The sequence below is a fragment of the Engystomops pustulosus genome, unplaced genomic scaffold, assembly GCF_040894005.1.
Source record: "Engystomops pustulosus unplaced genomic scaffold, aEngPut4.maternal MAT_SCAFFOLD_18, whole genome shotgun sequence".
Taxonomy (NCBI): Eukaryota; Metazoa; Chordata; class Amphibia; order Anura; family Leptodactylidae; genus Engystomops; species Engystomops pustulosus.
The window spans coordinates 64,074-77,392 of NW_027284960.1; the positions used below are offsets into that span (position 1 = coordinate 64,074).

Sequence of the window (13,319 nt, forward strand, 5' to 3'; positions counted from 1 at the left end):
GTAACTCTATGGAGGCTCTAGTGATATAACATCCCCCCAGTGTAACCAGTAATACCATAGTCTAGTGGATGGGGGCGCTGTATCTCTATATACCAGTGCATGGAGCAGGTGTCACAGTGTAACTCTATGGAGGCTCTAGTGGTATAACATCCCCCCAGTGTAACCAGTAATACCATAGTCTAGTGGATGGGGGCGCTGTATCTCTATATACCAGTGCATGGAGCCTGTGTCACAGTGTAACTCTATGGAAGCTCTAGTGATATAACATCCCCCAGTGTAACCAGTAATACCATAGTCTAGTGGATGGGGGCGCTGTACCTCTATATACCAGTGCATGGAGCCTGTGTCACAGTGTAACTCTATGGAGGCTCTAGTGATATAACATCTCCCCAGTGTAACCAGTAATACCATAGTCTAGTGGATGGGGGCGCTGTATCTCTATATACCAGTGCATGGAGCAGGTGTCACAGTGTAACTCTATGGAGGCTCTAGTGATATAACATCCCCCAGTGTAACCAGTAATACCATAGTCTAGTGGATGGGGGCGCTGTATCTCTATATACCAGTGCATGGAGCAGGTGTCACAGTGTAACTCTATGGAGGCTCTAGTGATATAACATCCCCCAGTGTAACCAGTAATACCATAGTCTAGTGGATGGGGGCGCTGTATCTCTATATACCAGTGCATGGAGCGGGTGTCACAGTGTAACTCTATGGAGGCTCTAGTGATATAACATCCCCCAGTGTAACCAGTAATACCATAGTCTAGTGGATGGGGGCGCTGTATCTCTATATACCAGTGCATGGAGCCTGTGTCACAGTGTAACTCTATGGAGGCTCTAGTGATATAACATCCCCCCAGTGTAACCAGTAATACCATAGTCTAGTGGATGGGGGCGCTGTACCTCTATATACCAGTGCATGGAGCCTGTGTCACAGTGTAACTCTATGGGGGCTCTAGTGATATAACATCCTCCAGTGTAACCAGTAATACCATAGTCTAGTGGATGGGGGCGCTGTATCTCTATATACCAGTGCATGGAGCAGGTGTCACAGTGTAACTCTATGGAGGCTCTAGTGATATAACATCCCCCAGTGTAACCAGTAATACCATAGTCTAGTGGATGGGGGCGCTGTATCTCTATATACCAGTGCATGGAGCAGGTGTCACAGTGTAACTCTATGGAGGCTCTAGTGATATAACACCCCCCAATGTAACCAGTAATACCATAGTCTAGTGGATGGGGGCGCTGTATCTCTATATACCAGTGCATGGAGCCTGTGTCACAGTGTAACTCTATGGAGGCTCTAGTGATATAACATCCCCCCAGTGTAACCAGTAATACCATAGTCTAGTGGATGGGGGGGCTGTATCTCTATATACCAGTGCATGGAGCAGGGGTCACAGTGTAACTCTATGGAGGCTCTAGTGATATAACATCCCCCCAGTGTAACCAGTAATACCATAGTCTAGTGGATGGGGGCGCTGTATCTCTATATACCAGTGCATGGAGCAGGTGTCACAGTGTAACTCTATGGAGGCTCTAGTGATATAACATCCCCCAGTGTAACCAGTAATACCATAGTCTAGTGGATGGGGGCGCTGTATCTCTATATACCAGTGCATGGAGCCTGTGTCACAGTGTAACTCTATGGAGGCTCTAGTGATATAACATCCCCCAGTGTAACCAGTAATACCATAGTCTAGTGGATGGGGGCGCTGTATCTCTATATACCAGTGCATGGAGCCTGTGTCACAGTGTAACTCTATGGAGGCTCTAGTGATATAACATCCCCCAGTGTAACCAGTAATACCATAGTCTAGTGGATGGGGGCGCTGTATCTCTATATACCAGTGCATGGAGCCTGTGTCACAGTGTAACTCTATGGAGGCTCTAGTGATATAACATCCCCCAGTGTAACCAGTAATACCATAGTCTAGTGGATGGGGGCGCTGTACCTCTATATACCAGTGCATGGAGCCTGTGTCACAGTGTAACTCTATGGAGGCTCTAGTGATATAACATCCCCCAGTGTAACCAGTAATACCATAGTCTAGTGGATGGGGGCGCTGTATCTCTATATACCAGTGCATGGAGCCTGTGTCACAGTGTAACTCTATGGAGGCTCTAGTGATATAACACCCCCCAGTGTAACCAGTAATACCATAGTCTAGTGGATGGGGGCGCTGTATCTCTATATACCAGTGCATGGAGCAGGTGTCACAGTGTAACTCTATGGAGGCTCTAGTGATATAACATCCCCCCAGTGTAACCAGTAATACCATAGTCTATAGGATGGGGGCGCTGTACCTCTATATACCAGTGCATGGAGCAGGTGTCACAGTGTAACTCTATGGAGGCTCTAGTGATATAACATCCCCCAGAGTAACCAGTAATACCATAGTCTAGTGGATGGGGGCGCTGTACCTCTATATACCAGTGCATGGAGCAGGTGTCACAGTGTAACTCTATGGAGGCTCTAGTGATATAACATCCCCCAGAGTAACCAGTAATACCATAGTCTAGTGGATGGGGGCGCTGTATCTCTATATACCAGTGCATGGAGCAGGTGTCACAGTGTAACTCTATGGAGGCTCTAGTGATATAACATCCCCCAGTGTAACCAGTAATACCATAGTCTAGTGGATGGGGGGGCTGTATCTCTATATACCAGTGCATGGAGCAGGTGTCACAGTGTAACTCTATGGAGGCTCTAGTGATATAACATCCCCCAGTGTAACCAGTAATACCATAGTCTAGTGGATGGGGGGGCTGTATCTCTATATACCAGTGCATGGAGCCTGTGTCACAGTGTAACTCTATGGAGGCTCTAGTGATATAACATCCCCCCAGTGTAACCAGTAATACCATAGTCTAGTGGATGGGGGTGCTGTATCTCTATATACCAGTGCATGGAGCAGGTGTCACAGTGTAACTCTATGGGGGCTCTAGTGATATAACATCCCCCAGTGTAACCAGTAATACCATAGTCTAGTGGATGGGGGCGCTGTACCTCTATATACCGGTGTATGGAGCAGGTGTCACAGTGTAACTCTATGGAGGCTCTAGTGATATAACATCCCCCAGAGTAACCAGTAATACCATAGTCTAGTGGATGGGGGGGCTGTATCTCTATATACCAGTGCATGGAGCAGGTGTCACAGTGTAACTCTATGGAGGCTCTAGTGATATAACATCCCCCAGTGTAACCAGTAATACCATAGTCTAGTGGATGGGGGCGCTGTATCTCTATATACCGGTGTATGGAGCAGGTGTCACAGTGTAACTCTATGGAGGCTCTAGTGATATAACATCCCCCAGAGTAACCAGTAATACCATAGTCTAGTGGATGGGGGGGCTGTATCTCTATATACCAGTGCATGGAGCAGGTGTCACAGTGTAACTCTATGGAGGCTCTAGTGATATAACATCCCCCAGAGTAACCAGTGAAGTGTGTGAGGTCACTCCCTGTATAATGCCTTCTCTCCCTGCAGGGTGCCCACTCTTCCTTGTTGGTGCACAGAGCCCTCTCAACTGCACATCTGTATTTTGCCCTTGCTCCGTGAAATTGGTATCCATGTTACCTGCAGAAGCCCCTTTTCCTGCATAGCACCCACATCCTTGCACCTTGCGGCGCCCCACTTACTGAACTCTTTACCCCCTTGCTCCTTGTACAATGACCTTGCACTCTGTGCGGTGCACTTTCTCCCCGCAGTCTGAGCGGCACCCTCGATCGCTGCACCACATCCTCACTCACTTCCTGCACCTTGTTCATTACCCAGCTGCTATGTGGCACCTCGTTCCATGAACATGTGCACCACTGCTCCTAATTGCCTGACACTTACCTGAATGAAGTAGTTCTCATACTCCGGCTCCTTTGAGGTGAACTGATAAAGATCAGATAAATAATCATCCTGCAGCAGAAACACAGCGTTAGCGGCTCATAGATAAAGGCGACATATTCTTTCCAACAATATCACAGATAACAGGAACTCTGTGCAAAAGAACAGGTGGCACACACAGCGCCTCTCTCCCTGCACGGCAGCCTCTCTCCCTGCACTCTGCACCGCAGCCTCTCTCCCTGCACTCTGCTCGGCAGCCTCTCTCCCTGCACTCTGCACGGCAGCCTCTCTCCCTGCACTCTGCACGGCAGCCTCTCTCCCTGCACTCTGCTCGGCGCCCTCTCTCCCTGCACTCTGCTCGGCGCCCTCTCTCCCTGCACGGCAGCCTCTCTCCCTGCACTCTGCACGGCACCCTCTCTCCCTGCACTCTGCACGGCAGCCTCTCTCCCTGCACTCTGCACGGCAGCCTCTCTCCCTGCACTCTGCACGGCAGCCTCTCTCCCTGCACTCTGCTCGGCAGCCTCTCTCCCTGCACTCTGCTCGGCAGCCTCTCTCCCTGCACTCTGCACGGCAGCCTCTCTCCCTGCACTCTGCACGGCAGCCTCTCTCCCTGCACTCTGCACGGCAGCCTCTCTCCCTGCACGGCAGCCTCTCTCCCTGCACGGCAGCCTCTCTCCCTGCACTCTGCACGGCAGCCTCTCTCCCTGCACTCTGCACGGCAGCCTCTCTCCCTGCACCCTGCTCGGCGCCCTCTCTCCCTGCACCCTGCTCGGCGCCCTCTCTCCCTGCACCCTGCTCGGCGCCCTCTCTCCCTGCACTCTGCTCGGCGCCCTCTCTCCCTGCACGGCGCCCTCTCTCCCTGCACTCTGCTCAGCGCCCTCTCTCCCTGCACTCTGCTCGGCAGCCTCTCTCCCTGCACTCTGCTCGGCGCCCTCTCTCCCTGCACTCTGCTCGGCGCCCTCTCTCCCTGCACTCTGCACGGCAGCCTCTCTCCCTGCACTCTGCTCGGCAGCCTCTCTCCCTGCACTCTGCTCGGCAGCCTCTCTCCCTGCACTCTGCTCGGCAGCCTCTCTCCCTGCACTCTGCTCGGCAGCCTCTCTCCCTGCACTCTGCTCGGCAGCCTCTCTCCCTGCACCCTGCTCGGCAGCCTCTCTCCCTGCACTCTGCACGGCAGCCTCTCTCCCTGCACTCTGCTCGGCGCCCTCTCTCCCTGCACGGCAGCCTCTCTCCCTGCACTCTGCACGGCAGCCTCTCTCCCTGCACTCTGCACGGCAGCCTCTCTCCCTGCACTCTGCTCGGCGCCCTCTCTCCCTGCACGGCGCCCTCTCTCCCTGCACTCTGCTCAGCGCCCTCTCTCCCTGCACTCTGCTCGGCAGCCTCTCTCCCTGCACTCTGCTCGGCGCCCTCTCTCCCTGCACTCTGCTCGGCGCCCTCTCTCCCTGCACTCTGCTCGGCGCCCTCTCTCCCTGCACTCTGCTCGGCGCCCTCTCTCCCTGCACTCTGCTCGGCGCCCTCTCTCCCTGCACTCTGCACGGCAGCCTCTCTCCCTGCACTCTGCTCGGCAGCCTCTCTCCCTGCACTCTGCTCGGCAGCCTCTCTCCCTGCACTCTGCTCGGCAGCCTCTCTCCCTGCACTCTGCTCGGCAGCCTCTCTCCCTGCACTCTGCTCGGCACCCTCTCTCCCTGCACTCTGCTCGGCACCCTCTCTCCCTGCACCCTGCTCGGCAGCCTCTCTCCCTGCACTCTGCACGGCAGCCTCTCTCCCTGCACTCTGCTCGGCGCCCTCTCTCCCTGCACGGCAGCCTCTCTCCCTGCACTCTGCACGGCAGCCTCTCTCCCTGCACTCTGCACGGCAGCCTCTCTCCCTGCACTCTGCTCGGCGCCCTCTCTCCCTGCACGGCAGCCTCTCTCCCTGCACTCTGCACGGCAGCCTCTCTCCCTGCACTCTGCACGGCAGCCTCTCTCCCTGCACTCTGCACGGCAGCCTCTCTCCCTGCACTCTGCACGGCAGCCTCTCTCCCTGCACTCTGCACGGCAGCCTCTCTCCCTGCACTCTGCTCGGCACCCTCTCTCCCTGCACCCTGCTCGGCAGCCTCTCTCCCTGCACCCTGCACGGCAGCCTCTCTCCCTGCACTCTGCACGGCAGCCTCTCTCCCTGCACTCTGCACGGCAGCCTCTCTCCCTGCACTCTGCTCGGCGCCCTCTCTCCCTGCACGGCAGCCTCTCTCCCTGCACTCTGCACGGCAGCCTCTCTCCCTGCACTCTGCACGGCAGCCTCTCTCCCTGCACTCTGCACGGCAGCCTCTCTCCCTGCACTCTGCACGGCAGCCTCTCTCCCTGCACTCTGCACGGCAGCCTCTCTCCCTGCACTCTGCACGGCAGCCTCTCTCCCTGCACTCTGCACGGCAGCCTCTCTCCCTGCACTCTGCACGGCAGCCTCTCTCCCTGCACTCTGCACGGCAGCCTCTCTCCCTGCACTCTGCACGGCAGCCTCTCTCCCTGCACTCTGCACGGCAGCCTCTCTCCCTGCACTCTGCTCGGCACCCTCTCTCCCTGCACCCTGCTCGGCAGCCTCTCTCCCTGCACCCTGCTCGGCAGCCTCTCTCCCTGCACCCTGCACGGCAGCCTCTCTCCCTGCACTCTGCACGGCGCCCTCTCTCCCTGCACTCTGCTCGGCGCCCTCTCTCCCTGCACTCTGCTCGGCAGCCTCTCTCCCTGCACTCTGCTCGGCAGCCTCTCTCCCTGCACTCTGCACGGCAGCCTCTCTCCCTGCACTCTGCACGGCAGCCTCTCTCCCTGCACTCTGCTCGGCGCCCTCTCTCCCTGCACGGCAGCCTCTCTCCCTGCACTCTGCACGGCAGCCTCTCTCCCTGCACTCTGCTCGGCAGCCTCTCTCCCTGCACTCTGCTCGGCGCCCTCTCTCCCTGCACGGCAGCCTCTCTCCCTGCACTCTGCACGGCAGCCTCTCTCCCTGCACTCTGCACGGCAGCCTCTCTCCCTGCACTCTGCTCGGCGCCCTCTCTCCCTGCACGGCGCCCTCTCTCCCTGCACTCTGCTCGGCAGCCTCTCTCCCTGCACTCTGCTCGGCGCCCTCTCTCCCTGCACTCTGCTCGGCGCCCTCTCTCCCTGCACTCTGCTCGGCGCCCTCTCTCCCTGCACTCTGCTCGGCGCCCTCTCTCCCTGCACTCTGCACGGCAGCCTCTCTCCCTGCACTCTGCTCGGCGCCCTCTCTCCCTGCACTCTGCTCGGCAGCCTCTCTCCCTGCACTCTGCACGGCAGCCTCTCTCCCTGCACTCTGCACGGCAGCCTCTCTCCCTGCACTCTGCTCGGCAGCCTCTCTCCCTGCACTCTGCTCGGCGCCCTCTCTCCCTGCACTCTGCACGGCAGCCTCTCTCCCTGCACTCTGCACGGCAGCCTCTCTCCCTGCACTCTGCTCGGCAGCCTCTCTCCCTGCACTCTGCTCGGCAGCCTCTCTCCCTGCACTCTGCTCGGCAGCCTCTCTCCCTGCACTCTGCTCGGCAGCCTCTCTCCCTGCACTCTGCTCGGCAGCCTCTCTCCCTGCACTCTGCTCGGCAGCCTCTCTCCCTGCACTCTGCTCGGCAGCCTCTCTCCCTGCACTCTGCTCGGCAGCCTCTCTCCCTGCACTCTGCTCGGCAGCCTCTCTCCCTGCACTCTGCTCGGCAGCCTCTCTCCCTGCACTCTGCTCGGCACCCTCTCTCCCTGCACCCTGCTCGGCAGCCTCTCTCCCTGCACCCTGCACGGCAGCCTCTCTCCCTGCACTCTGCACGGCAGCCTCTCTCCCTGCACTCTGCTCGGCAGCCTCTCTCCCTGCACTCTGCACGGCAGCCTCTCTCCCTGCACTCTGCACGGCAGCCTCTCTCCCTGCACGGCAGCCTCTCTCCCTGCACTCTGCTCGGCAGCCTCTCTCCCTGCACTCTGCTCGGCGCCCTCTCTCCCTGCACGGCGCCCTCTCTCCCTGCACTCTGCACGGCAGCCTCTCTCCCTGCACTCTGCACGGCGCCCTCTCTCCCTGCACTCTGCTCGGCGCCCTCTCTCCCTGCACGGCAGCCTCTCTCCCTGCACTCTGCACGGCAGCCTCTCTCCCTGCACTCTGCACGGCAGCCTCTCTCCCTGCACTCTGCACGGCAGCCTCTCTCCCTGCACTCTGCACGGCAGCCTCTCTCCCTGCACTCTGCACGGCAGCCTCTCTCCCTGCACTCTGCACGGCAGCCTCTCTCCCTGCACTCTGCACGGCAGCCTCTCTCCCTGCACTCTGCACGGCAGCCTCTCTCCCTGCACTCTGCACGGCAGCCTCTCTCCCTGCACTCTGCACGGCAGCCTCTCTCCCTGCACTCTGCACGGCAGCCTCTCTCCCTGCACTCTGCACGGCAGCCTCTCTCCCTGCACTCTGCTCGGCAGCCTCTCTCCCTGCACTCTGCACGGCAGCCTCTCTCCCTGCACTCTGCACGGCAGCCTCTCTCCCTGCACTCTGCTCGGCAGCCTCTCTCCCTGCACTCTGCTCGGCAGCCTCTCTCCCTGCACTCTGCTCGGCAGCCTCTCTCCCTGCACTCTGCACGGCAGCCTCTCTCCCTGCACTCTGCACGGCAGCCTCTCTCCCTGCACGGCAGCCTCTCTCCCTGCACTCTGCTCGGCAGCCTCTCTCCCTGCACCCTGCTCGGCAGCCTCTCTCCCTGCACTCTGCACGGCAGCCTCTCTCCCTGCACTCTGCTCGGCAGCCTCTCTCCCTGCACTCTGTTCGGCGCCCTCTCTCCCTGCACTCTGCTCGGCAGCCTCTCTCCCTGCACCCTGCTCGGCGCCCTCTCTCCCTGCACTCTGCTCGGCAGCCTCTCTCCCTGCACTCTGCTCGGCAGCCTCTCTCCCTGCACTCTGCTCGGCAGCCTCTCTCCCTGCACCCTGCTCGGCGCCCTCTCTCCCTGCACTCTGCACGGCAGCCTCTCTCCCTGCACTCTGCACGGCAGCCTCTCTCCCTGCACTCTGCACGGTGCCCTCTCTCCCTGCACCCTGCTCGGCGCCGTCTCTCCCTGCACTCTGCACGGCAGCCTCTCTCCCTGCACTCTGCTCGGCAGCCTCTCTCCCCGCACTCTGCTCGACGCCATCTCTCCCTGCACTCTGCTCGGTGCCCTCTCTCCCTGCACCCTGCTCGGCAGCCTCTCTCCCTGCACCCTGCACGGCAGTCTCTCTCCCTGCACTCTGCTCGGCAGCCTCTCTCCCTGCACTCTGCTCGGCGCCCTCTCTCCCTGCACTCTGCTCGGCGCCCTCTCTCCCTGCACTCTGCTCGGCGCCCTCTCTCCCTGCACTCTGCTCGGCGCCCTCTCTCCCTGCACTCTGCTCGGCAGCCTCTCTACCTGCACCCTGCTCGGCGCCCTCTCTCCCTGCACTCTGCACGGCAGCCTCTCTCCCTGCACTCTGCTCGGCAGCCTCTCTCCCTGCACTCTGCTCGGCAGCCTCTCTCCCTGGACTCTGCTCGGTGCCCTCTCTCCCTGCACTCTGCTCGGCGCCCTCTCTCCCTGCACCCTGCTCGGCGCCCTCTCTCCCTGCACTCTGCTCGGCAGCCTCTCTCCCTGCACCCTGCTCGGCAGCCTCTCTCCCTGCACCCTGATCGGCGCCCTCTCTCCCTGTACAATGTCCTCTCTCCCTGCACCCTGCTCGGCGCCCTCTCTCCCTGCACCCTGCTCGGCGCCCTCTCTCCCTGCACTTTGCTCGGCAGCCTCTCTCCCTGCACTCTGCTCGGCAGCCTCTCTCCCTGCACTCTGCTCGGCGCCCTCTCTCCCTGCACTCTGCTCGGTGCCCTCTCTCCCTGCACTCTGCTCGGCGCCCTCTCTCCCTGCACCCTGCTCGGCGCCCTCTCTCCCTGCACCCTGCTCGGCGCCATCTCTCCCTGCACCCTGATCGGCGCCCTCTCTCCCTGTACAATGTCCTCTCTCCCTGCACCCTGCTCGGCGCCCTCTCTGCCTGCACCCTGCTCGGCGCCCTCTCTCCCTGCACCCTGCTCGGCGCCCTCTCTGCCTGCACCCTGCTCGGCGCCCTCTCTCCCTGCACCCTGCTCGGCGCCCTCTCTCCCTGTACAATGTCCTCTCTCCCTGCACCCTGCTCGGCGCCCTCTCTGCCTGCACCCTGCTCGGCGCCCTCTCTCCCTGCACCCTGCTCGGCGCCCTCTCTCCCTGTACAATGTCCTCTCTCCCTGCACCCTGCTCGGCGCCCTCTCTGCCTGCACCCTGCTCGGCGCCCTCTCTCCCTGCACCCTGCTCGGCAGCCTCTCTCCCTGCACCCTGCTCGGCGCCCTCTCTCCCTGCACCCTGATCGGCGCCCTCTCTCCCTGCACCCTGATCGGCGCCCTCTCTCCCTGTACAATGTCCTCTCTCCCTGCTCGGCGCCCTCTCTGCCTGCACCCTGCTCGGCGCCCTCTCTCCCTGCACCCTGCTCGGCGCCCTCTCTCCCTGTACAATGTCCTCTCTCCCTGCACCCTGCTCGGCGCCCTCTCTGCCTGCACCCTGCTCGGCGCCCTCTCTCCCTGCACCCTGATCGGCGCCCTCTCTCCCTGTACAATGTCCTCTCTCCCTGCACCCTGCTCGGCGCCCTCTCTGCCTGCACCCTGCTCGGCGCCCTCTCTCCCTGCACCCTGCTCGGCGCCCTCTCTCCCTGTACAATGTCCTCTCTCCCTGCACCCTGCTCGGCGCCCTCTCTCCCTGCACCCTGCTCGGCGCCCTCTCTCCCTGCACTTTGCTCGGCAGCCTCTCTCCCTGCACTCTGCTCGGCGCCCTCTCTCCCTGCACTCTGCTCGGTGCCCTCTCACCCTGCACTCTGCTCGGCGCCCTCTCTCCCTGCACCCTGCTCGGCGCCCTCTCTCCCTGCACCCTGATCGGCGCCCTCTCTCCCTGCACCCTGATCGGCGCCCTCTCTCCCTGTACAATGTCCTCTCTCCCTGCTCGGCGCCCTCTCTGCCTGCACCCTGCTCGGCGCCCTCTCTCCCTGCACTCTGCTCGGCGCCCTCTCACCCTGCACTCTGCTCGGCGCCCTCTCTCCCTGCACCCTGCTCGGCGCCCTCTCTCCCTGCACCCTGATCGGCGCCCTCTCTCCCTGTACAATGTCCTCTCTCCCTGCTCGGCGCCCTCTCTGCCTGCACCCTGCTCGGCGCCCTCTCTCCCTGCACCCTGCTCGGCGCCCTCTCTCCCTGTACAATGTCCTCTCTCCCTGCACCCTGCTCGGCGCCCTCTCTCCCTGCACCCTGCTCGGCGCCCTCTCTCCCTGCACCCTGCTCGGCGCCCTCTCTCCCTGTACAATGTCCTCTCTCCCTGCACCCTGCTCGGCGCCCTCTCTCCCTGCACCCTGCTCGGCGCCCTCTCTCCCTGCACCCTGCTCGGCGCCCTCTCTCCCTGTACAATGTCCTCTCTCCCTGCACCCTGCTCGGCGCCCTCTCTCCCTGCACCCTGATCGGCGCCCTCTCTCCCTGTACAATGTCCTCTCTCCCTGCACCCTGCTCGGCGCCCTCTCTCCCTGCACCCTGCTCGGCGCCCTCTCTCCCTGCACCCTGCTCGGCGCCCTCTCTCCCTGTACAATGTCCTCTCTGCCTGCACCCTGCTCGGCGCCCTCTCTGCCTGCACCCTGCTCGGCGCCCTCTCTGCCTGCACCCTGCTCGGCGCCCTCTCTCCCTGTACAATGTCCTCTCTCCCTGCACCCTGCTCGGCGCCCTCTCTCCCTGCACCCTGATCGGCGCCCTCTCTCCCTGTACAATGTCCTCTCTCCCTGCACTCTGCTCGGCACCCTCTCTCCCTGCACCCTGCTCGGCGCCCTCTCTCCCTGCACCCTGCTCGGCGCCCTCTCTCCCTGCACCCTGATCGGCGCCCTCTCTCCCTGTACAATGTCCTCTCTCCCTGCTCGGCGCCCTCTCTGCCTGCACCCTGCTCGGCGCCCTCTCTCCCTGCACCCTGCTCGGCGCCCTCTCTCCCTGCACAATGTCCTCTCTCCCTGCACCCTGCTCGGCGCCCTCTCTCCCTGCACCCTGCTCGGCGCCCTCTCTCCCTGCACCCTGATCGGCGCCCTCTCTCCCTGTACAATGTCCTCTCTCCCTGCACCCTGCTCGGCGCCCTCTCTCCCTGCACCCTGCTCGGCGCCCTCTCTCCCTGCACCCTGCTCGGCGCCCTCTCTCCCTGTACAATGTCCTCTCTCCCTGCACCCTGCTCGGCGCCCTCTCTCCCTGCACCCTGATCGGCGCCCTCTCTCCCTGTACAATGTCCTCTCTCCCTGCACTCTGCTCGGCGCCCTCTCTCCCTGCACCCTGCTCGGCGCCCTCTCTCCCTGCACCCTGCTCGGCGCCCTCTCTCCCTGTACAATGTCCTCTCTGCCTGCACCCTGCTCGGCGCCCTCTCTGCCTGCACCCTGCTCGGCGCCCTCTCTGCCTGCACCCTGCTCGGCGCCCTCTCTGCCTGCACCCTGCTCGGCGCCCTCTCTCCCTGCACCCTGCTCGGCGCCCTCTCTCCCTGCACCCTGCTCGGCGCCCTCTCTCCCTGCACCCTGCTCGGCGCCCTCTCTCCCTGCACCCTGCTCGGCGCCCTCTCTCCCTGTACAATGTCCTCTCTGCCTGCACCCTGCTCGGCGCCCTCTCTGCCTGCACCCTGCTCGGCGCCCTCTCTCCCTGCACCCTGCTCGGCGCCCTCTCTCCCTGTACAATGTCCTCTCTCCCTGCACCCTGCTCGGCGCCCTCTCTCCCTGCACCCTGATCGGCGCCCTCTCTCCCTGTACAATGTCCTCTCTCCCTGCACTCTGCTCGGCGCCCTCTCTCCCTGCACCCTGCTCGGCGCCCTCTCTCCCTGCACCCTGATCGGCGCCCTCTCTCCCTGTACAATGTCCTCTCTCCCTGCACCCTGCTCGGCGCCCTCTCTCCCTGCACCCTGCTCGGCGCCCTCTCTCCCTGTACAATGTCCTCTCTCCCTGCACGCTGAGGGATCCAACAATGTCACAGATAACAGGGACTCTGTGAAAAACTTGTAACACATGAGAGATAAAACCTGATGTGGCTGATAAATTGCAGGAGATGTAATAGCAGCCGGTCACCCACCTTGCTCTGGTCCAGTCTCCTGCGGAGATCTTCTTCTTCCTCTTTCAAGCTCTCCAGTTTGGGTGGAGTAACAGGGCTACCTCCTCCCGGGGGGCCTGACAGATTCTTCTGGGCCTGAAGAAGCCTAAACAAGTGATCAGACAGACTCATGTTAGTCCCTAGCAGTGGAGATTTGTACCGTGTAGCCATGGAGAGCAGAACAAGAGGGAAGAAATCAGGCCATACCACTCCATCGGGCCATACCATTCCATCGGGCCATACCACTCCATCGGGCCATACCATTCCATCGGGCCATACCACTCCATCGGGCCATACCATTCCATCGGGCCATACCACTCCATCGGGCCATACCACTCCATCGGGCCATACCACTCCATCGGGCCATACCACTCCATCGGGC

At 61.5% G+C, this 13,319-nt stretch overlaps 1 protein-coding gene across 1 annotated transcript in view; it reads right to left on the reverse strand.

The window, feature by feature from the left end:
- The window catches only part of LOC140106830 (SH3 domain-binding protein 1-like), a 156,502-nt gene that overhangs the window by 36,068 nt on the left and 107,115 nt on the right, over positions 1 to 13,319 (reverse strand). The window contains exons 7-8 of the mRNA XM_072131480.1: positions 12,920 to 13,043; positions 3,848 to 3,916 (exon numbers count right to left, since the gene is read on the reverse strand). Of these exons, the coding sequence (XP_071987581.1) occupies positions 3,848 to 3,916; positions 12,920 to 13,043 (193 nt within the window). The remainder of the gene's footprint in view (positions 1 to 3,847; positions 3,917 to 12,919; positions 13,044 to 13,319) is intronic.